Source organism: Amphiura filiformis, chromosome 4 (genome assembly GCF_039555335.1).
Source record: "Amphiura filiformis chromosome 4, Afil_fr2py, whole genome shotgun sequence".
Classification (NCBI taxonomy): domain Eukaryota; kingdom Metazoa; phylum Echinodermata; class Ophiuroidea; order Amphilepidida; family Amphiuridae; genus Amphiura; species Amphiura filiformis.
The window spans coordinates 4626464-4652011 of NC_092631.1; the positions used below are offsets into that span (position 1 = coordinate 4626464).

Consider the following 25548-nt stretch of genomic DNA (forward strand, 5'->3'; position numbering starts at 1 on the left):
ATATATTTTTCATCCGTGGTTTTGTCTTATTTAAGGACAGTTCTTGTTTATTATATAGTCGCCCAGAAAACTGAATGTAACACATTCTTAATGCTATTTAAGTATTGACAAAACATTCTGTTAAACTGTTTGCCAAAAAAATTTGCAATAGCATTTTGACATTTTAAAAATGTTGTTGTAGTACGTTTTTCATATAAAACGTTATCATGACCAGTGTTGTAGTCGAGTCCTCGTCATCCGAGTCCGAGTCCGAGTCCGAGTCCTTGGTGTCCGAGTCCAAGTCCGAGTCCGAGTCCCTGCCAATTTCTGATGTCCGAGTCCGAGTCCGAGTCCTCAATGTTCGAGTCCGAGTCCGAGTCCGAGTCCTTATGTATCAAATTCAAGCCCCAGGTTTTTCACCAATACTTTATCAATGTAGACCTATACTTAACCAGAATTTTAGTTCTATAATTTTTTCTTGTAAATACATAATTTGCTAGTCCCCCTAGCATGCCTAGTATTGTTTTGGGACTGTGCAATAATTATGCGGAGCCCGGGGAGGGGTGAAATTGCAAAAAATGCTTATCCCCTCTCGGCCTGCCAAAAATCGCCCCCCCCCCTTCCCGGCCTGCCAAAAATCTTTGCACCCCCCTTTGCACATGCCATTTTTGGGATCCCAATTTAGATACATGTTGCAAGCGCAGCGAGCAGGGTAATTTGCATATGTAGGTGTTTCCGTACTGTTTTCTATAAGCCTTTTAGAGCATTTTATTTCAAAGGTGCTCCATATGTGCCAAATATTGCTTGTTCCCCCTCTTGGTTTGCCAAAAATTGCTTCCACCCTCCCTTTCGATCGGCCAAAAATTCCTTCCCCCCCCCATGCTTATAATTCTTGCTTCTAAAGCCCCTTAGGTAGCATACCTTGAAACCGGGGGGGGGGGGGATTTCAATTGTGAGGACTAATTGTTCAAAAAACAGGGTCATTCGGTGTAGGCTACTGAAAAAAACGGTGTAATTTGGGTGTAGGGTTTGCCAAAAATAATGGGGTCATTTCATGGGCACATGACGTTTGTCAATATATGGGAGTGCTCCTCCCCCCGGGCCTTGAAACAGAGTATAATCACAGACTCACAGTAACTTAGGCTTATGTTTTAAAGAGGCAAAAGATGCAATATGACAATCAAAATATGACGTCACTACCAAACTGCAGGTGCCAAACGAAGGGGTGTTGGATCTGTAGGCCTATGCAGTATAATTCCGGGGGTGGGGGAGGGGTCACTCACATGTAAAGGTGGTACGGGTATGTGCGGCGGTCAAGGGTCCCTTTTCAGGCTCTCTGACAGTTCCTTAAGACCCACATTTGCATCATGCTCCAGTTCATTAAGCCGAACACTCTGAAAATTGTAGCTCTTTAGCATGTTTAGCTCAAATTTGGAAACATTTTAAATTTGTTAGCTCCAAAGCCTATAATTCGCCCAATTTTTAGTTCACAGACTTCCACAAAAATGTTGAAATTTCAGTTCATTAAGCCCCTATTTTGTCCCCAAATCAGTTCTTAGTTCCCAAAGTTCGGCACCGCACACCCCTACCAAAATTTAACTTTAATGCCCCAGAGTATTATTATTCATGTAGGCCTACATTCTAGTCTTGCGTCTAACAAAGCAGTCAAGTCAAAACAAACGATTATGATTAAAATCCATTTAACCAATTAAAAATGTAACTGAAAGCAATCTTGCTTTTTGGTTGTAATTTTATTTACAAACTAAATTTATTTGCATGCAAATCACGTGTTGTGATCATTGATCATCAAGCATAAGAGGAAGTTTTCAATGAACGAAAATAAAAGACCTAAAAAGACCCTATTTTGCCGGACTCGAGGAGGACTCGGAGCCGAGTCCCCGAGTCCTTGGGGTCCGAGTCCATGTCCGAGTCCGAGTCCTTAGCTCCCGAGTCCAAGTCCGAGTCCGAGTCCTTGAAAAAAGGACTCGAGTCCGGACTCGAGTCCGAGTCCGAGTCCCAAGTCCTCCAACACTGATCATGACCTTTATATAACCCAACATTTAAATGTTATTAAAACATTGTTTGATATTTTTCTAAATATTGTTGTAGTTTATTCCATTCAAAACGTTTCCAAAATGTTTTCATGACCTTTATATGTTATTTTAAAAAACGTTTTGACCAAAACCAAACAAGTTTATATCGGTTTCAAAACATTTGTGTGTTACCTGGGTGTACACGGCTAAGACGGACGATCTAGACGAGGCAAGAAAAACTCGATATATACAATTTTCTTGTGCTGATACACAAACGAATTATTTATTTTTTATTTAGAGGTTAATAACTGCGCATCGGTTATTTGGAGGGCATTGTGAAAAATCTAAACATTTTGCCTTTGGAACCGAGGGATATTCCGAGGTCCAAAGCAAAATGTTTAGATTTTTCACAATGCCCGACATATTACCGATGCAAAGTTATTAACCTCATTCATAACCGTCACTTTAATCTCTTCACCTTACAAAATAACACAAAATTTTGCTCAAAAGTTTATAAAAATAGATGATTTTTACATCTTCCCTTTCCAAAAATCGATCAGGCTAAAACATGACGACCAATAACAAAAGTGCGTATCACAATCTGTGCAAATATGGTATCGCGCAATCCAAATACGGCAGCCAGCGCGCGCGAAGTTTGTTCGACGCAAAACAACACGCAAACGCCGGTCAATTGTGTGCGACATTGGGACAATTACGCATTTTGCGGTCAATTGTGAGATATTAATGACCTCGATTTGCGTTCGCGTTTTCACAAATAACTAAATGTAATTGGATCGCACGCATCGCGTTTATTAATGAGGTTATGAATTAGAGGTTAATAACTGCGCATCGGTTATTTGGAGGCATTGTGAAAAATCTAAACATTTTGCCTTTGGAACCGAGGAATATCCCGAGGGCGTAGCCCCGAGGGATATTCCGAGGTCCAAAGCAAAATGTTTAGATTTTTCACAATGCCCGACATATTACCGATGCAAAGTTATTAACCTCATTCATAACCGTCACTTTAATCTCTTCACCTTACAAAATAACACAAAATTTTGCTCAAAAGTTTATAAAAATAGATGATTTTACATCTTCCCTTGCCAAAAATCGATCAGGCTAAAACAGAACGACCAATAACAAAAGTGCGTATCACAATCTGTGCAAATATGGTAGCGCGCAATCCAAATACGGCAGCCAGCGCGCGCGCAGTTTGTTGGACGCACAATACCGCGCACGCAGAAGTCAATTGTGTGCGACATTGGAACAATTACGCATTTTGCGGTCAATTGTGAGATATTAATGACCTCGATTTGCGTTCGCGTTTTCGCAAATAATAAAATATGATTGGATCGCACGCATCGCGTTTATTAATGAGGTTATGAATAACAAATTACCCACTGTTTATTAGACCTACATTATTATTTCCTTAACATCTCAACCAAAATTGCAGCTGAAAGCAATGTTCGGAAAAACCTTTACAGTAAGAAATAGAGTTACGCATCCTAAACAAAAAACAAAACATCTAAAAAAAAAGCATGTTAGTACTCAGATGCGAAGCCATGATATTTTGCGGGTTGGTGGGCCGAATTGCTAAACGTTTTCGTAAAAATATTGCTTACATGCAAAAAGTGAGAGAACCTAATCCCTACAAATTTACTTTTACGGGCTGATTTTAACAGCTTATTATTTACGCACCCTGACTACGCTCTAAGCAGCAAACAATTAGCACAACGTATTACTTAAACGTACCTTATTGTCTTTATGATATGTGAATATTATCTGTTCCAGTGACACTTCATGCGAATTGTCTGTGTAAGATGCTCACTGGAGGGGCATGAAAACTATAGCACTACAACCACGTTAATTGATTTGTAAAGTAAAATGCTAATACCTATTACAATTATGATCCAGCGAAATTAATGTGGTGTCACTGGAGCTGGAATAGATAATAAAATTAAGTTTGCTTAATGAATTACACTTTTTGTCTTATAAACAAAACAGGGAAGCTGGTCAGAAACCCGTTTATCAAGCTTACACACTTGACGTCGCTCCATTGACTTCACATGAGCGTTTCTGAGCAAATCACAAGTTCGGTATGATATCAGAAAAAGCGCAATGTAAGTAGAATTACTCTGGATTTATAATAAATGAATATGAATGCAATTGACACTGCAAGTGACCAACATAGACAATATTTTTAGGTGTAATTTAATTAATATAATTATAATAATTATATTCTTCTAAACATCGGTATATTTTTCTGGTAAGTAGCGCTAGGTCTATGCAGCATTGCGAACTCTGTGTATACAGACAAGAAACCTTCCTACGGGACACCACCAGTGGCGGCGCCAGAATTTTTTCTGGGGGGGGGGAGGGGGCAGGGCCTCCGACTGGGGGGCATTTTCACCTAATTTGGGCTAAAAAGTGGCTTTTCACCCCTCTTTTTCAATTTTTCAGGGGAGGGCAATTGGGGGAAGAGCTTCTGTCTGGGGATTTGACCCCATCCCCCGTAGCGCCGCCACTGGACACCACATCAAACACGAAACCTTTTTCAGAATAACTTGTCGGGTTATATAAAATGTATTAAAATATTTTAGAAAACTTGAGACAAAACATTCTAACATAACATAATGTTTTTAAGAGTTGACCAAATATTTTGCACAAATGTTTGCCAAAATATTTTACAATAACATTTAGACAACATTTGTAAAATTGATGTTGTTGTAACGTTTTTTCATATAATACGTTTTAAAATTGTTTTCATGACCTTTACATAACCCGACATTTAAATACTATTAAAACGTTTTGACCAAAATTAAAACGCATTTGTAATATATTTATAACGTTAAAAACATATTGTGTTTACTGGGATTTACTCATATCGAGTTTTTACCAATAATTTACCATGACTTTACTTTATGTCGGTATTCTTTTGTGCAGAAACGTTGAAAATATTTTAACAATTTTTACAAACTTCAGGTGGGTCGGGCCCGCAGAACAAGGTTTCTATTTTTTTTCATTAATTTCATAATTAATATTAAACCGACGTTCCTCTTATTAACTTTGTTGTGTTTCCTGTAAAGAAGAAAGAGAAAGGAAAAGAAACATTTTAATTATATAAGAGGAAAACATGGTAAAAACAAATTCCAAAGCAGAATTTTTTTCCGACTCTGAACATACGATCTGGTCGTGGAGCATTTAGTTCCATAAGCTTCCATAAATGGCGGAAGCGGGGGACGGGGACACATCCCCCTAAAATTGGGCAACACTATGTTTTCGCCATGATGGTAGGCCGAATCCATTTGTTCTTCAACGGCCACGCATGGCCATTTTGTTCCGACCTGTGTAATAGTTTTAAAACGCATAATGGGCCGAGGAACATCCGACTAAGGCTTCTGACAATAGCCTGGTGACTGACCTCTGTAGATGTCAGAGTCATTTTTATGATCTTTACTGTTTAAATAAAATCTGAAAACATGCTTCCACGAATCTTTTAAAGCATTTCTTTTAATTTTATGTACCATGGTGTCTTGGATGGTAGAAAGCAACTTGTTAAAACTCAGTTGAAACAGTTCTAGAGCTCAGTTCTTGACATGGGGAATGGGGGTTGGAAAAAAGTTCTTGAAGTAAAGTGAACCCATCACCTTTTTGCGACAGAATAAGTTAATGGTACAAATGCGCGCGAAGCGCGATTAAAATATTGTCATATATATAGAAGCTAAACTGATGAAATATGGTGCAAAAGTGGGATAAATTCGCACGAAGCGCTCAAAAATTGCACTTTTGGGGCTAAAATTGCCAAATATGAGGTTAATTTAGTCAGAAATCCACATACAGGCATCAACATTGGGGGGTGATTGTATGGACCCCCCCATTTGGCAACAGCAAATTTGGTTCAAATTAGAGCTAGCAAGATTCTGTACACGACCTTATCAATCAAATTGTCATAAACAAGATCAGGTTTAAATGCATATAATATTATGACGGGTTATATAAATGCGGACTTTATTTGAGGTGTTTAGTAATCATTCGTGGGAAATTTTTTATATTGCCTACCATTTAAGCCTAATTTTGTGGCACTATACATGACGTCTGGCCCTCCTGTGGTTGGTACTGGTTGGAAGGACAGGAGTGACATTCGCCATTAGTTTCATAGGTATTCACGTCACAAGCAACTGCAAAATAAACCATTTACGGCAACATTTAGTTTGTCACCAGCACAGCAGAGTCGCAAAACGTTACATTTTGTAAGAAGATCTTTGGGTTCTCTTTTTAAGGTGATGGGGCTCAAATACAGCTTGGCAGACAATAAATGTATTCAATTCAGCATGCCCGAAGCTTTTACGCAAACTTTTATATCAAAAATCCAGTCTATTATATACAGGAACATCACAAAAAGTGAGACTTACTACATGTCAACGTAGACGCAGCTTTTGAATACCCGCCAGGACACGTCTGTACTATCTCTCCAGTCTCCAATGGGCTGCCATTCACAGGTATGGACGCGATAGACATGCCCCCGATGTAGGCATTGAAGGTGCCATCTTGTATTTCCCTGGATATCTTCTGTGTTATAAAGGATATTGCTTCCACGTCGTCGGCGATATCGTCGTTGGTGGCTGTTTCATTCACTTTTTTCTTGAGAGTAAAACAAACCTCCATTTTGAACACATTTGGTGGTTCCTGGCGCTTGCGACGACGGCGGCGGCGACGGTCAGATTCCGTATTCTCCTCGCAGGAAACTTCAACATCCTGAACGACACATTTATCTTGACAAGTTTCGCCAAAAAATGTCGAATTCAAATACGTAACAACTCCCTCTCGAATACGTTGTAGGACCTCCACGTCAGTGCAGTTATCTACACTGTTGAAATTGGCATCATTGGTCTGTTTGATGTCCTTTCCTGGTGTTGTTTCTAATAAATAGCAGTGAGAAAAAGGACGACTTTTAATATTTGCTAATAACAGAATTATTAATATTGATGTGTTAGTATCCCTGATGAAACACTACTCCAATCTCCAATCTAAAGAAAAGTCAACACATAACATATCGTGATTATTTTCTACATACAGCTGAAAACTATATCACTATAACCGTCCCGAGAGAATCCGTAAATGACCTTCCGAAATTCGTCGAGTGTGATAAGTGGCCAATACTAAAACTGTCGGGGGGCATTACATTTTGATGTCACCTGTCGCCATTTGTTTAACATGAAATTAATCAATTTTGATATGGTATGCAGCAATGTTTTTATTCTACATAAATCCGTTGAGATTCGAGAGTGAACCCACTATATTTGAATATGCCAGCGTAAAAAAGTCTCTTGGAATGGTCTTCGTCGTCTGTGCACTACTGTAAGCAATTCGATAACATCGCCCTATACCAGTCAGTATAAATAATGGGTGGGTTTGTAGTTAACTCGGGTTCCGCAGTACAAGAAAACCGCAACGACATTGTTAGCAATGGAAATGATTGCTTTTTTTTCAAAAACTTTTTCAAAATTTTTATTACTATGAGCGTATACCGTACGCTGCCTTTAAATTATGCAAATTGTATGTGCATATCCTTACGTTTGCATGCAATAACTGATGACACAGAAGGCGCCCACACTCCATTCGAACAGATGTATTGAGTTTCTTCACTCTTTCTGACATCTTTTCCTTCAAGACATCGTAAATTGCAAACAGATCCGCGTTGATTGCAAGACCAAAAACCGTTTTGGGGTCTAGGTAGCGATGGGCAGGTTTGATCTGATAATAAAAAAGAACAAAATGGATATATAAAGTGATAAATGTTATTTGTTTGTAAATTAAAGTTTAAAAGCACTATTTTAGAAAAGAATGGAACATGTTTACTGTTACAATAGTTAATTTTGTATTCGAATATGCAAATATCTTTCTTGTTGCTGTTATTTTTTATACCTAGAGTTAAGTAGCCCTACTAGTATAGGACGTTTTGACTGTACGTGGTACCATGCTATATCATAAAACCTGGCTATATCCAGAGAACTGCTAAACCCTGTGACTGCTATTCCCCACTAGTATAGGGCCTTTTGACTGTGGTGATCCAAAACCATGCTATATCATAAAACCTGGCTAAACCCTGTGACTGCTATTCCCCAGAAATTCGGGTGGAGCGATTAGTAGGTTTTAGCGGTTCTCGGATATAGTGTGTTTAAAAGGCCCTATAGTAGGGCTAGAGTTACGAGCGTTGGGAATTGACGTACGAATTTTGAGACAACCAATTTTGTTTCTACGAGTACCGTATGACGTATTCATAACTCGTAAACATAAGGGAACGTGGCTTTACATAAGGGAATGTGGCTTCTCGCAATGTCAGCTTGGACATAACGTAACCCGAAAACGTAACGTATCAAGAGATTCAGTCGTGTGATCCACAATGTTCTTCCCTGTTAGGCTGTTAGGGGCGAATAACCACGTGCACGTTCAGGGTGATTTTGCATCAATGTACCCGGGCAATGTACAATTTCAAACAAACCTCAATCAATCCCCTTCCAATTCCATCCGCATCTTATATAGTACTTTGATTAGTTTAATCGAGAATAAGAGACTCATCGTAAAGCTTACCCTTTCCTAGACAGTAAGGTTCTTGGTCCCATGACCAATATGTTTGCTCTGTCACAGAGTCATAATCACATGTGGCTTGACTACTTCCTCGTAGTACAGTCCTGTCTTCGCATACTATCTTACAGCTACTCCCATACTGGTTAGAACACGGGTATCTTGTATCCACGCGGGCATGAGCTGGTAATGGTGGAAAGGCTGTCTCGCAAGATTTGACTTGGAATAATACAAAACGTTTTGTTACAATTACAATAAACTTTAAAAGATTCATAGATTTTTGAATAATAAAACTGGTGTAGAGTCCTTGTGGTTTATTTTAGTAGGTTTAGTTGTTGCAACCCCCTCATTTTATATATTAAACGTCATATACCGTAATATTTGTACCAATGTATAGCTATGGCCCCTCTCTCCTCCAGTGAGTGATACCAAAATTAATATAAACATATTCCCACATAATGTCGCTATCATCATGACGTCATATTGTGAGCGCGCCCTCGTAAATTTGGGTAAAATTCTACAATTTTCACCGGAATTCTCTTCAAAATTAAAGGAAATTACTGTTCCAACCAAGTTAAAAGTGTAATCCCTAACCTTTAGCTATGATAAAACCGAGTGTTGTTCATCATCCCGTCTTTTAACTTTAATATGATCTTGAATATTTCATATTATAATTATAAGCTTACTTTGATTTCGAACATAATTGCGATTTTACCCGTATACATGGTATAAGTTCTCTGTTCAGCATCTAAGGCTTGTAACATCCATACCGGATAAGCTCGATCCGACATGTTATGCTTATAATAATATTGGCTAGAACTTGATAAAACTATATACATGCTACTGCTGCAATCACGTTCTTCTACTATTTCATATAATTTGATATTTAAAAAACACTAAATGGTCGTGATCATATCTCATACTCCACACTGCAGATAAAGCTCATTTGTTTCACTGTTTCCGAAGCTAAATTGAATAAAGGTATTGAATATGTATATTGTGGTTAATTTGGACAATGGAGTGATGTTAAGAGTCATCGGTACCTAATTAACCGGGCACCAATAGTTCTATAAGACCAAATTGGATGTGGTACCTAAATACTTACCTTCACATATTGGTTCAAAGGATGTAACATTTATATTCCACGTTCCGTCCCCTAGACACACCAATGTTTCGCCATGTTCACTGATACCCGTCATTTCATAGCCTTCTTGACACAAAAATGTGCAACTACTCCCAACACTATTTGAATCTGTGCACCGTACAGAAACCTCATTGGTAAATTCATCCACTGGTAAAGCACTGCAATGGGTAACTGAGTATAACCAAGAATAAAAACCATACATTGGTTTAAAATATCATTAAGGCTGTAACTGAAGATAAATTTATTCTTATAATTTACTGATCTACATAATAAAACGAACTATTTTGATACTGCAGATGCTGCGGTAGTTATTAATACTACTAGCGGTCACCCGTCTCTCGCGGTCAGGGTCTTTCGCGGTTGGTAAATTTTGTACATTTTGTGTACATGTAAATGTTTTATTTAATGTGATTAATGGTATGAGAGGAGATTATCATTTAGAACTTAGAAGTATAATATTTAGTATCTTTTCCATATATATCAATGGCTTGAAATTGCAATTAGATCATGTCTTGCTCCTGTGGGATGCTGGTCGCTCTGATATTTAAGATTTTTATGGATTTGTTTCTACGGTACTTTTTAGCCCATTTTGGACAAATTTGTTGTACCTTTTAGCTCATTTTTTTAAATCATTTTCATCCAAGTTTGTCCCCCACCTTGAAATGTACCTTGCTGCCCTGGGCTGCCCCCGCCTCCTGCAAAAGTCCTGGCTACATCACTGAGCAGATGAACACAATTTTATTCACATCCCTCTTGGCCCCCTGTGGCCTGCTGGCTGATCTGATATTTTAGATTTCTATGCATTTGTTGTACTTTTTATTTGTTAGCCCATTTTGGATAAATTTGTCGTACTCTTTAGCCCATTTGTGACAATCCCCCCATGACATTTGCCTCGGCCCCCCCTCTCTCTCTCTCTCTGAAAAAGTCCTGGCTACACCACTGTGCAGCTGAAACAATTTTATTCACATTTCCTTACACTCTATTTCATATAAAGTTATGATCATACCCCGGAATCATACCTGATCATACATTATGCTGATAACATTAAACATACAGGGTGTCCCAAAAAAAAAGGCCCCTCATTGCGCCCTCTTTTTCTCCTATTTCTGAAAAGTTGATTAAATATATTTTGGTATGTAAAGAAACTTTTAATCGTTAGCTTTAATAAACCAAAACAATTATTTCAATCGGATCACAACTTTTTAAGATATGCCCTTTTTAATAAAGGTACCCGTTTTTCACTCTGTCCACGGATAGCAAACAGAGTGGTTGGGATGGCTCATGCTGTGGAGTGACCTGCACGATCACCAGACCTCACACCACTTGATTTTTTCCTTTGTGGCAAAATCCAAGATCTTCGCAAACGTATTACTGAATGCATTCGCAAGTATCCGGCGCACAAGGATGGTACTCAACGCAATTGATGCAATGAGGACCAGGGCTGAAACCTGTATTCGCCAAGGAGGCAACCAGGTAGAGGACAGAGCAGCACAGTAAACTCACTTCAGAAGAACCAAAGACAAACCAAACAGCCTTTTAGGGCTACCTATTATCTTACAAAGAGAAATGATTTATGTTGTAAATAAAAAACTAAGCAAGAAACAACAAAGTAAGAAAGTAAGAAACATAATAAAACAAAAATGCATAAATAACCAAGAAAAATAAGTAATTGTAAGTAAAGCAAAAGAAGTACCATTCAGCATCCATTTTACCTACAAATTAATGACATTATTGACAAAATTCATTGCCCATAAACCCACCGGTAAGGCACATTCCATAAATAAAGTTATTTTATAAAGTTATCATTGAGGAATGTTTGATATTCATGCTTGGTATGTGTACTCCTTTTCAATCTTTGAAGTAGCCAAACCTTCTCCGTGGACAGAGTGAAAAACGGGCACATTTCTTTAAAAGAGCATATCTTCAAAAGTTGTGAGCCAATTGATATAATTGTTTTGGTTTATTAAAGCTAACGACTCATGGTTTCCTTACATACCAAAATATGTTTGATCAACTTTTCAGAAATAGGAGAAAAAGAGGGCGCAATGAGGGGCCTCTTTTTTGGGGGGACACCCTGTAGTACTACCACAAAGCAGAATAGGCCTATTCATGGTGTGGTTTGGCAAACCCTGATTAATTTGTCCTTCACTCCATAAAAACACAGAATACATGCTAATGTTGATCAATTAGTTGAATAAACAATAGATGTTAATTGGGTTTCTACTGTGTCATGTAATAGTTGCTTCTACTGTGTCATGTAATAGTTGAGACTACAGGCATAATATCCTCACACCAATGACAGGATAGAAGGCCTAATTCAGGCTATGTCAACATTAGTGTATTGTGTTGGCATGCAGGTGTGCTGCCACTGCCTTTGCCCTGCCTTTGAAACTAATTAACACAATTTGACACCCTTAACGTAAACAAAAACAAAATTGGACGTTTTATTGGGGTGCGGACAACCTTACTCTACGCAACGCAAAAATCCGTTTTCCGAAATAGTGTAAAACGTAGAAGTTTTTAGCCTTACCAATTCGCCAAACTCAGTAATTTATTATAGATATTATACATTGCGATTATATCTTCTTATTCGTCATGATAATTTTTACACAACAATATCAACAAACACAAACAAAATGTTCTTAAAATTTTCATTCGAAACGTTTTAATTTTTAATTTAAATGTAGGGTTATATAAAGATCATGAATATGTTTTTATAAACGATGTTGTAAAATATATTGAACAAACATTTTTGCAAAATGTTTTATCAACAGTTAAATACATCACGTTTTCAAAAATACTTTATGAATGTTTTTAAACCGTTTACCCTTGATATAACCCGGCATTTAAAACTTTTACTGTAAAATGTATGTTTGCTGGGATAATGGAAAAGGTCTACAATAAATTGTAAACAAATATATTGCACTCTAATATTTCGTCATATATTGCATGGTCATGTGTCATATGGTGGGGCACATTTGATATGCCCTTTTTAATAAAGGTACCCGTTTTTCACTCTGTCCACGGATAGCAAACAGAGTGGTTGGGATGGCTCATGCTGTGGAGTGACCTGCACGATCACCAGACCTCACACCACTTGATTTTTTTCCTTTGTGGCAAAATCCAAGATCTTCGCAAACGTATTACTGAATGCATTCGCAAGTATCCGGCGCACAAGGATGGTACTCAACGCAATTGATGCAATGAGGACCAGGGCTGAAACCTGTATTCGCCAAGGAGGCAACCAGGTAGAGGACAGAGCAGCACAGTAAACTCACTTCAGAAGAACCAAAGACAAACCAAACAGCCTTTTAGGGCTACCTATTATCTTACAAAGAGAAATGATTTATGTTGTAAATAAAAAAACTAAGCAAGAAACAACAAAGTAAGAAAGTAAGAAACATAATAAAACAAAAATGCATAAATAACCAAGAAAAAATAAGTAATTGTAAGTAAAGCAAAAGAAGTACCATTCAGCATCCATTTTACCTACAAATTAATGACATTATTGACAAAATTCATTGCCCATAAACCCACCGGTAAGGCACATTCCATAAATAAAGTTATTTTATAAAGTTATCATTGAGGAATGTTTGATATTCATGCTTGGTATGTGTACTCCTTTTCAATCTTTGAAGTAGCCAAACCTTCTCCGTGGACAGAGTGAAAACGGGCACATTTCTTTAAAAGAGCATATCTTCAAAAGTTGTGAGCCAATTGATATAATTGTTTTGGTTTATTAAAGCTAACGACTCATGGTTTCCTTACATACCAAAATATGTTTGATCAACTTTTCAGAAATAGGAGAAAAGAGGGCGCAATGAGGGGCCTCTTTTTGGGGGACACCCTGTAGTACTACCACAAAGCAGAATAGGCCTATTCATGGTGTGGTTTGGCAAACCCTGATTAATTTGTCCTTCACTCCATAAAAACACAGAATACATGCTAATGTTGATCAATTAGTTGAATAAACAATAGATGTTAATTGGGTTTCTACTGTGTCATGTAATAGTTGCTTCTACTGTGTCATGTAATAGTTGAGACTACAGGCATAATATCCTCACACCAATGACAGGATAGAAGGCCTAATTCAGGCTATGTCAACATTAGTGTATTGTGTTGGCATGCAGGTGTGCTGCCACTGCCTTTGCCCTGCCTTTGAAACTAATTAACACAATTTGACACCCTTAACGTAAACAAAAACAAAATTGGACGTTTTATTGGGGTGCGGACAACCTTACTCTACGCAACGCAAAAATCCGTTTTCCGAAATAGTGTAAAACGTAGAAGTTTTTAGCCTTACCAATTCGCCAAACTCAGTAATTTATTATAGATAAATGGGTCACTATTTTGTCAAGGAAAAGGGGCTTCCCTGGTTGCATGTTGCAGTTAGAGAAAATACTAAAACTGGTGCATTGTGTATCGCCAGGATTTGCATGATGACACTTACCCACACATTGGCTTGCACTGTTTGCACCAGTCTCAATGGTGCCAGTATTATCTGGACATGATGTGCATTCAGTTTGACCCGATTCAGTTTGGTATGAGTTGATTTCACATTCAGAGCAAGGAGTTAGACCAGTGCTAGACCAGAATCCCGGTAAACATTGCTCTGATTTCAATAAAAAATATATGAAAAGTTTCATTATGTTACTGGTCCTTTTAAGTTCTAGCCTATTGACCTCTACGGTAAATCCCATAAGTCGTTGCGATTGGGCCTCTATGGGGCCTCTATACGTCACGCAGAGGCGCATATCGCCGTTCACCGGCTGTGATCTGCGCAGTAACGGTAATCGCTAACGATGTGCGCACAGCGGCGTAGCTGGGATTTTTTCCAGGGGGGGGCAAGCCTGTATGGAGCGAGGCCCAAATCCACCAAATTTCCCTGCACTTGGGGGGGGGGGGCCCAAATAGACAATTTTTGCCAGGCTTATTGATAATAATCGTATGGTATTGCATATCGTATGGATTCCCCATCTCTCTGCCCCTCCTATCCCTCTCTCTCCTCTCTTTTGTCCTCTTTCTCCCTCCTTTTTCCTTGCACTAGGGGGCGGGGGCCCAAATAGGCAATTTTTGCCAGCCCCGGCAGCTACGCCACTGTGTGCGCATTATGGGATATACCGAAAAAGGTAAATTCTTCTTGACAGCTTTAAAGGTCCCAACGGAATTCTCTATATTCCTGAGATAACCAGTTTACTAGTTTGTCAAACAGCCAGGGGTAGTTAAATATAGTTAGTATGTGACACAGATGGGAAATCAATTACATCAGGTGACCTTTTTCAGTCCAGCTTTACAGAAAGTGACATTCGCTTGTACCAATTATTGACATTTGTCAAAAATCCCATAATTCTTTGTTTAGATCTGAGATTTCATCACGCCAACGCGCACACCATTATTGCACACTTTACTGCTTTCAAATGCGTAGTAACGATGTTCGCTCAACAATGTGCACATCGGTGTGACATCAAATGACGACATCTCAGGTCTAACCGCAAAGAATTATGAGATTAACCGGAAAGGTCAATTAGCTGTCAAGTACGTGTTGACATAATTATTTGACCAAAACACATTGAAAAGTACCCTTGTCAGCTACAATATTGAATCACATATTCAAGCCTCAGTCAGTTACGCTCCTGGTGCATGCAAGCGATACACTTCGGCATGATTTCTCCTATGGAAAAACAATAATTTGTTCCCGAAACTGATCTTGGAATAAAGAAAAAACAAATACGAACCTTTACAATCCGATAGAAATTGTGAGCCCTCCTGAGTGGTATTTTGACCTACTGGGCAGGCTAAGCATTCCGTCGCCATCTGATCAGGCTGGTAAGAACCACGTGAGCAAGCAGTGCACGGAACGACACCAGTTGATGAAATCTCTCCAGGTAAACACATATCTGCCATTAATAATGTGTGGAAAGGTGAAATGGGAACTATTCGAAGCGAATAACAATGATGGGGTAGGTGTGTAAAGGTGGATGTGTAATATTCCCTGATGTATTATGTGCCATAAGAGTATGCGCCCCTTCGCGATTTCCACTTGACAAACATAGTGCAGTTATACTGCACAGCAAACATGATTCGACCTTTGCAGTACCTAAACCTGGTTAACAGGAAACTACTCCAGCAAAATCAATCGATACAGTCTAGTCTATCATCCACATTGAATGGTGGACTGCACTTATGCCCAAATATGGCACTTGCCAATCAATAATCACCCACTTGTAATCCGTTGACTCGCTGCACTGACCAAAGTTATGGACAGATATGGGACCTGTTTTGCTGTTATCTGTCATTTACATATCAGGGAGGTAAGAACATTTGCAGATGCCCCACATACTCAGTTTTTAGCCTACAAGTAATGTATACATTATTCTTGATTGACAGCTTTAATGCCCTTCGGAAGAGAGCGGTCTACAAGTGAGTGATAGTCACTAAAACTTGCATTCGATTTACACGGAATTTTGCCATGCCGTGCCCTACTTACTAACACACCAAAGTGCGAATATTTCCAAATATCTAAATTAGCTAAACATTTAGGACATGTTACAAAACTATATTTCCTAGAATTTCAGAGAGTACAACAAATATTGACCGGTTATTTTTTACACAGTGACGTTAACTAGGAAATGCCATATACCTCTAACATACACTGTTTGTAGAGGTCACACCTCACTGGTGAGAGCACTGTGTATTGTGTATAGGAAAATGCAACTGCAGTTGTCTACGTGTTAAATATCCCCTAATCTGTAAAATAAATGTGGATTGCCGAAACGCAGGAACACCTGAACACCCGCAGGAACACCGCAGGAACACCGCAGGAAAACCTGACCTTCGGCAATGTGGATTGCCGAAACGCAGGAACACCTGACGAAATTTTGGGATTGAATTATTCTGGTATGTGGTATTAATGTTTTTTCATCATCAACGATGGCACTTGTCATTTTTAATATTCGTTTCTCTTGCCGAATTACAGTATCTTTGTATTAACATACGGGCATCGAATCACAAAAGCAATATAACTACCTTCGCAATTATCTTGTGACTGACATCCACTTTGAACAGTGCTCTGACCATCTGGACATAGAATACACTCAGTGCTTCTTGTGAGAGGTTGGTAAGATCCTACGGAGCACTCGGTGCATGGTGCTAAGCCTGTTGTAGAATACTGCCCGGGGTGACATATTGCTAATGAGTTCAAAACAAGGAAAAAGAAAAGGTAAGCTTACCTATACGAATCTAATACAGAAACTTTATCCAGTTTTAAACTAAAGAAATGTATAGGCCTACTATGTTTTATATATCCCAGTCACACAACTTAAATTGTTTGTAAATGTCCCATCGAGCATTATTATGCGTCGAGGTGTATCAATTACTGAGGCAATTTATAAGGAGTTGGATAAGGTAATTATGTATTAACGAAGAAGTACCCCTTCAACTCCCTTTTATTTGTGAGGAGTCTGAACTGGGTAATCAAACATTATAGTACAAGCTCCTTACTCTTGCAATCCGTTATATTTTGAGAGCCAGTGCGAAGAGTTGACATTCCTTCTGGGCAAAGTTTGCACTCTATTTGAGCTTTCTCGTCTTGGTATGTCCCGATTGGGCATCCTTCACATCCACCATTTACATTGTACGTTCCTAGAAAACAGGCAGCTACATACAAAGTACAATAAATTAAGAACAAAAATCTACAATATAAATTAGGAAATTATATATAACACTATTTATACGAGCAATACATATGATCAGACAACCACATACATATTTACTTACAAGAATTGTACTGGTAACCTTTATAATAAAATGCTAAGCAATGAGGACAAAACTCATTCTTATAGTTCGGACACTTTGCTTTAGGCGATGCAGGAGCTATTCTCAAGTAATTAATTTTACTTACAATGTATGTCAAAGAATGCTTTACGCACTATAGTAGGAATTCCAATTGAATGAACGCAGCTTTCAGCTGCTGTACTCGATCCAACCGCGATCGTATATCGCGTATTTCAAATTACAACACGATTGCACGACCTTGGATACAATGCTAACCAATCACGAGTGTGTTGGCATGGTTGGATTCACTTCCGCGTTACTCACGCACAGTCGCACACGCTGGCGTACATCGCGTAGTGTACGCACAAAATCGTCACGCTGTTGAAAGCTGCGTTCATTCAATTGGAGTTCCCACTATACATACTACATGTCGTGGCTTTCTCATACAGGTGAATCCAAAATAACTATGAACCCTTATTTTGCATTATATTGACTGGATGATGAGGGCATCCAGTATGGAGGCCATGCAGCCAAAAGTGCTCTATTTAACGGTTCTGTAGGACAGATGTTTCAGATGCACAAAAACTGGATAAATATCTCCATGAAATGGCATTTTCACCATAAATGAAATATATTGGATTAAGTGATGATTTTGTGCATAGATATTATAATTATTAATATCCATGTATAATGTATTCTTCACACCAGATATGATGTTTCTACTCCATATATTTTGAAATAAATTGCTAGTTATGTGACATTTTTGGGTAAAAATGACGAAAATTGTTAAATAGCGTAATCATTGCCATGGACACGGAATAGATTGCGTTGGTTACACATTTGATTACATGGCAGGAAAGATTTTCTGAATATTTTGATGATTTGTCCATTTGAAACGTTTGTCCAACGACGCTCATCAACCGCTCGGCGAATAGCCTAAGCCATTTCATGGGTCATGTACGGATGGTTGATAGCGATCTAGTATTTGTCTGTATGCTGAAGTGCAACATGAAACATACCCAATGCGACTTTAAGAAATAAGGAAAATAAGTCAAGTTAAGGACAGTGATTTGTGCTCTTTCTGTTATGATTATGTAACAAAATCGAGTGACAAATATTGAGATACTTACTGCAGAGTAAAGATCCAGTGGCTTCTACGTATCCAGGATCACACTCTGGAGACACTTCATCATCCCAATAATTTATAGGGTAACCATCCTGTAGTCGGGTGTCTATCTCCATACCATCAACGTCAGGAACTAGTTGATCATTTTCCGCCATTACGTACAACTCATCCATCATATAATACAAATTATCAACCGCGTCCCACGATGCATCGACCAAATCAGAGTCTGGATCCGGGTTAAATGTCATTGTGATGTCAAAAGACACCGTAAATTCGTATGGACTATTTCTCTTCACTTGCTTGGTCTTGCTTCCCTTTTGACGCATGGTATGACGAAGTAGAGCATCTAGGCGCTTCTGATCTTTTATGGTAGTTTTACCATGCATTCTCCAATTGATGTTACTTTCGGCATTTCGTCGCCTTCTGCTTCCACAAAACACTTCAACATTTTTCACACCACAACCTCCTTCACAATATTCCGTCGAATAAATTGAATCGAGAATGAGGGCTTCAAAGTTGGCCTCTATTTCTTGTATGATGTTTTCGCCATTGCATGGGGCATCGGAATAGTAGTAAAGATCGACAGAGCCAAGCAAATGTGATGGTCTTCTGGTGCCTTTAAAAAAAAAAAAAATTATCAACACTTTAAGCTAAGAATAAAACGAAAAACATTGTGCAAAATAATCTTGAAATATTCAAGTACAATTTCCGCGCACGGCATGGGACCCTTTTTAAGGCAGCCCATGGAGGGACAGTGAGTCACCCCTCCCCTTTCCATAGACTTGGGGGCAGTGCCCTGGGCAAGCACTGGGTACCCTCTTAGCCTCCCTGGCCAGGGTCATGGCGAAGACCAACGGCGGATCTAGCGAGCTAGCACCAGCAGTTAGCATCGGTAGTGAAGGCGGATGAGTTACGACCTCCAAAGTCAACGGCAGTCCACTGGCGGATGAACAGAGGAGAAGGGGAATGGTGGTCACCCTAAGTCCACCCTGTAGAAGGCTACAGTGTTAGCCTAGAGGTAGAGGGTGGTCATGTAGTTTGGTGTGCTAGGCTATAGGTCGGAAGGTTGTAAGATCATGAGCTTTCTCATTTATCCTCTATCCCACTCATTGTGGCCCTAAACCTGCAGACACCACAGTGGGTGCATAGCATGCCGTGGTTCGGAGAGTCACATAAAATGGTGGTCCCATGTACCAGAAGTGCAATATCTGGACATGTAAAAGTTGCAGGCCTTTTTCGTAAAGAGCAGGGGATCAGCCCGGGTCTGTTGTCTGTCACACTCAGCATTGAGGTCAACTTGCGCTGCCCTTTGGAGCTTGGCAGCATATCGACCCGTGGCGCGCTTTGAGGAATCTGAGTATTCAGAAAGCGTGAATAAATGCAGTTTTATTATTTTATTATTACTAATCGTATAAAGAGATCTTTAAAACCTACAAATGCACTAAATAGCCTATATAGAGTTTTAAAAATTGTAATATGAAGTTACCTCATCACAATTATTTGGCACATGAGTGGCCATATCCATAAGAGAAGCTACGGTTCAGAAAATGATATGAATGATATGTTACAGTGATTTCTTACCAATTCTTTCCACTGGGCGCAATTCTTTCCACTGGGCGCGGCTATGTGGAAAGGATTGGATCATTGTTGTAGGTAATCTCAGCCAGAAGCCAGGGTCGAAATTTGAAACTAGATTGAATTCTAAAATATTGTGGCTGACGCAGTTTCCGTGTCGTCATTAGGTCAATGATTTCTCGAATTCCGATTGGTCGTTTCCCTACTTTGTTCAATGTTTGAAGGAACGATACGAGGACATTTTTGTATGGGTGAATTCAGTGCATCAGTGTTTCATGACATAATTCAATCAGCCAATCAGAACCCAACTTGAAGGGGTGAGTGAGGGTGCACGCCTCAAAAAGTTGACGAACTTTGCTGGTTAAACATGGTAGTGACCTTACCTTCACAATCGGGTACTTTGTACTCGGAATTCTCCCAATCTCCGTTTCGGCACACGTATGGTTGTTGGAAATCGTCATCGCGACTCACACTTCTTGGGATATCAAAATCATCTCGACAGTTGATATAACAGAATTTCACATTGGCTGTTATATCACAAACCATAGCGCCGTTATTTGGAATATCCAGCGGTTCACATTGTACAACTGAAAAAGATAAATCAATGAATATAAAATGTGTACCATCAGGAGGCTATCAGGTTACAAGTGCCTTTTTAAAAAGATACTAGCAGTCGCAGCGTGCGATTTTTAAAAACAGTTAGTAATCAAACGCTGGTAGTCCAGTTGTCGCTAGCAACGTAGCGACAAAGTTGCCTTCAAGTCAACGGGTTGCTATTTGACGGTAGGGTTTGCTAGCGACTTGTGCTGGTTTCATACTTTCTGCCGCTTGCCCATGAGCGGCAAGATGCTTCATCGTGTCGCTTGCACTTTTCTGCAAGCGGCATGGCAATGAAAGCCATTGTTGCCACCAGGTGTGACGACGGCCGGGACGACGACGGTCCCTCCAGCAACAACGGCGCTGCCACCAGGTGTGACGACGGCAGGGACGACGACGGTCCCTCCGGCATCAACGGCGCTGCCACCAGGTGTCAGAAAATCAAATCATGTTCGCATACGTCAGAGCGGCACCGCTCCCGAGTTGACCTGAATTGAACTCCGACAACATCGCTTGGGCAAAGCGGTGGAGTGATCGATATATCGTCAGAGCGGCAGGAAAGTATGAAACCAGCATTATATCGGCAATCGATTTTCTAATAGCATGAATAGCGACGGAAGTTACGTCACAAAAAGAAATAAAATCGCTACCGTCCTTGCGATTGCCTAGTATGATGTGGCTTTAATAATAAATCAAATCGTTGTTAATATGAACTCATTAATTTAGTGTATGTAGCATGCCCCACGAAGTGAGATTGTCAACATTTGACAAGTGCAAATATTGCATTGTAATTGTTCCAGGTTTCTTGTGAATACGTACCGCATGACATGACATGACATTGCGCATTGTTACTACTCTATAGATATGATGTTCAAAATACTGGAACCTGCTTCAATAGAATTTTCAGTGCTGCAATGTGGCAAAGATTTTGAAGCTATACGAAATAATATCCTTGTAGTATATAAAAACACATCTTCACGACAATAAACTTGTTTTGGTAAAAGGGTAAACACTGTTCAAAGACTAGGGAAGTGTGTCAAACGCTAGAATAGAAATCAAAATAATTCCGTTGGTGGAAACTAATGCCTACCTTGACAGCTGTAGTTTGCATTATCCCAAGTTCCATCTGGTAGACAAGTAGAAGTGTTTGTTCCAGTACCATAGAATCCACTCCTGCAATGCCATTGACAAGAAGCACCGACCTCATCCGTGCCATCAGGTGGTTTATTGCAGCCAGTATGATATGATGGATGCGGTTCTACCAACGAGGCACATGTTATCTCTGCAAATGATGTTGAAAATTATGATACAAAACTACAAAACTGAAATTATTAAAACACCCTTTATGGCAATCTTTTTATTATTATGGACATTGAGTGGCATGTATTGGCAGTCTCGTAATTGAAAGAAAAAGGTGGTTGATTGGATTGAGACACATGGTGTTTCCTACCTTACATAATACACTTCACTCAAATATACTTATTCCATGTTTTGAGCTTAATTGCTCCAGCAGTTTGGATTCTAGAAGCAAAAATGTACATGGTTTCTGGATCAACCTGTCATGTTTTTGTTCATGCCATCTAGACGAAACATTTTAATAGGGTAAATGAGAATTTAGGAATTGTCATGGACATCTTGGTAACCACTATAATACAACCGATATACCCCGGGCGATAAGCCTGATATTATTTTGTCACGAAATTAGAATTAGTAGGCTTAGTCATAAACCCCAGAAAATATCCATAATTAATAGTAACTATTTTAAAAACATACGGGTTATTACCTTCACACACGAAGTCCTGCTTGTCCCACGTTCCATCTGCCAGACACGTTGATATATCCGAGCCAATGCCACGATATCCAGAATCACAGCTCCACTGGCAAGATGTCCCGAATGAGTATTGACCCTCTGATCCACTGCATTCAAGAACAGCTGGCGAAGTTGCTGTCAAAGTTGAGCACGTAATTGCTGGAAAGAGTATGGTGAGTAGCATTTTAGACAGTTCTTTCAACAAAATACTAAGTTGATGATTCGTCACACCGGGTCGTCTCCACAGCAGTGGAATTAAAGTGTATCACTAACGTTAGTCACGTGACTTGCGGGGTGCACTGGGGTCTTGTGACTTGATGACCGGGCTTGATGATGGGGTTATAGACTTGGACAGATAGGACGTCTCTTGTACTGGACCAAGGGAGGTGGTGTAACAGGACTTTCAGATCCGCCTGACACCTCAATGAAAGTGTGATCCTCTTATTTCAGCTGAGAGGAATCTATCTCGTGTTCAATGACGCGTTAACATAGTGGACAATCAGTTTCCCAAACATAATGAGAATAACATCTAACCTGTATATCATGCCGTTTAGACCGAAGATGATTTTTTTTTCTCCGAAGGGTCATTGTGTGTATTTTGTTCGGAGTGCGAACCAACGACTCGTGTAATATTTTTAGCCTAATGATCTCAATTATTGTGATTGCCGCACAAACGACATTTCGGAATATGTGATGCGATCAAGCAAAATCAGTCAGAACTCGGAAATATTGATTTTGAGATATAGCCACACAAAGGAAATATTTCCTTTTGTTTCTTCTTCTTTTGGAAACTCTTTAAATGCTCATATCTTTGGAACTGTTTTTCTGCAAAATCCAGATTTGTATATGCTTTTTACTATCCTATAAGGAACAACAAATTTAATATTTCCGAGTTCAGACTGCTTTTGCTTGATCGCACCACATATTACTCTTTCGGGTTTATGAACTTATTTCATACAAAGGCGTGCTTGTACAAACCAACCCTTGGAGTAATAACGATTTTGAACAAAAGACTCCAGGATATCACTCAGCCCGATGAGAATTATTACTTACTTACCTTCACAAGTAAAATCTGTGTAATCCCATGTACCATCCGGTTGACAAGTTGAAACATTTGAACCACCACTGTGAAAATAACCAGTTCCGCAGTACCATTGACAAGATGCACCAATTGGATCTGTTCCAGGAGCCTTGTTACAGCCTGAATGATAAGCTGGGAAAACCTCTTGTAGAGAGTCACAGCTGATCACTGTAGGATAGAATACATCGAATGTATAAAAAGATGCGTGCATTATAGCATATCAACAAATTGCCTATAACTCCGTTGAATGGAAGTAATCCTACGTAATAATAGATCCCGATTTTCCAATGTCCGCCCATAACGACCATTGAATGGCAACAAAAGGGAAGGAAAACAGAAGTGTAATTAAAAACATAAGTGTAACGTAATTCTCACGCTGATCACGTTTAAGATATGAACATTGAGCAAATCCACCTACAGCGTCAACGATGCCCGGATCAAATCATACATGTATCAACGGTATTTCCAAATTCACAACAAAGTACAAAATATGGTTCAAGCATGGATTTAAACATATTTATTCACCAATTACGTAATTAATGCATGCTTGAACCACATTTTGTTCTTTGTTCTCAAAATTACCAAAAATGACTTAGGCAATTAGCATAGCAGGCTGACGACAAATGTTTCGAATTGATCGTAAGAGGAAAAGACCTTTTTGGAATATCATAGTCTTGAACATTTCTCTTGTGATTATGAATTCTACAAATTCTACAACGTTCTTATCAGCTGTTTCTAATGTCTGTACATGCAAATTTTCATGTAAGTAGTCACCTTCACATTGGAAATCCCCGTTGCTCCAGGAGCCATCTCCATTGCAAACGGCTTGGTACTCATCCCCAATACCACGATATCCATCAGGACACTGCAACTGGCAGGATGTTCCTGATGGAACTGCTTCCGTACCTGCAATACATCCAGTGATGGAAGCTGGTGACGATACCACCAACAGAGGACACATGACACCTAATATCACAGAGCAACGAAAGTTAAAAGAAAAATACTTTTAGCAAATGGAAGTAGTTGTAGTCGACTCGTGCTTGTGCAAAACACTGCGCTTCACAATCACAATTACGGCAAAATGCCTTTATATTCATCGATAGGTGGGGTGCGTGGATGTGGGGGTGATGTGGGTGGATGCAGTTTTTAAAGGTGAATGACCCAATTGAAAGCATCATCTATCCACTTTCCCTCCCTATCAATATTGAGATGTTTGGCGTCAGTTGAAAGATCACATTTTCACAAGATACTGGAAAACATAAGTGGGAAAATAAACATAATGTTAAATATATTAATAAAGTGACAAAATGTTTTATCATATGTTGGTTTTGCTTACGATTGCATACAATATCGTGTCCACTCCATGCAGCAGAACATCCATACCCCACATAAACGACGAGCATTGTTGTCACTTAGACGGTACCCATCATCGCAAGCAATATCACATTCACTACCAACGGGTAGTATAACAGGTGCTGTTGTTGGCAGCGTCGTTGTTGCTGGAGGGACCGTCGTCGTCCAGGCCGTCGTCACACCTGGTGGAGGCGTCGTTGTTGCCGGAGGGATCGTCGTCGTCCCAGCCGTCGTCACACCTGGTGGCAGCGCCGTTGTTGCTGGAGGGACCGTCGTCGTCCCGGCCGTCGTCACACCTGGTGGAGGCGTCGTTGTTGCCGGAGGGATCGTCGTCGTCCCAGCCGTCGTCACACCTGGTGGCAGCGCCGTTGTTGCTGGAGGGACCGTCGTCGTCCCGGCCGTCGTCACACCTGGTGGAGGCGTCGTTGTTGCCGGAGGGATCGTCGTCGTCCCAGCCGTCGTCACACCTGGTGGCAGCGCCGTTGTTGCTGG

The 25548-nt window shown here is 39.7% G+C and overlaps 1 protein-coding gene across 1 annotated transcript; it reads right to left on the reverse strand.

Moving 5' to 3' along the window:
• Positions 1 to 4628: 4628 nt before the first annotated feature.
• On the reverse strand, positions 4629 to 23914 carry LOC140149646 (sushi, von Willebrand factor type A, EGF and pentraxin domain-containing protein 1-like). Its single transcript, XM_072171725.1, has 15 exons — positions 23680 to 23914; positions 22596 to 22781; positions 21903 to 22094; positions 20599 to 20802; positions 18645 to 19256; positions 17242 to 17397; positions 16768 to 16929; positions 15477 to 15638; positions 14192 to 14353; positions 9703 to 9912; positions 8604 to 8816; positions 7587 to 7766; positions 6425 to 6931; positions 6072 to 6190; positions 4629 to 5090 (listed from the first exon to the last, which is right to left on the reverse strand). Exons 1-14 carry the CDS (start codon positions 23912 to 23914, stop codon positions 6081 to 6083), a joined length of 3291 nt encoding a protein of 1096 aa, XP_072027826.1. The 3' UTR covers positions 4629 to 5090; positions 6072 to 6080.
• Positions 23915 to 25548: the final 1634 nt, after the last annotated feature.

What these genes read in the sequence shown, in the direction of transcription:
- LOC140149646 (XM_072171725.1), bottom strand. Translation starts at nt 23,914, where the DNA reads ATGCACGCATCTTTTTATACATTCGATGTATTCTATCCTACAGTGATC. An exon ending in GCAGGACTTCGTGTGTGAAG is followed by an intron (nt 22,095 to 22,595) that starts GTAATAACCCGT and finishes CATCATTTGCAG; the next exon opens with AGATAACATGTGCCTCGTTG. An exon ending in TGCGTCTACGTTGACATGTA is followed by an intron (nt 6,191 to 6,424) that starts GTAAGTCTCACT and finishes TTTATTTTGCAG; the next exon opens with TTGCTTGTGACGTGAATACC.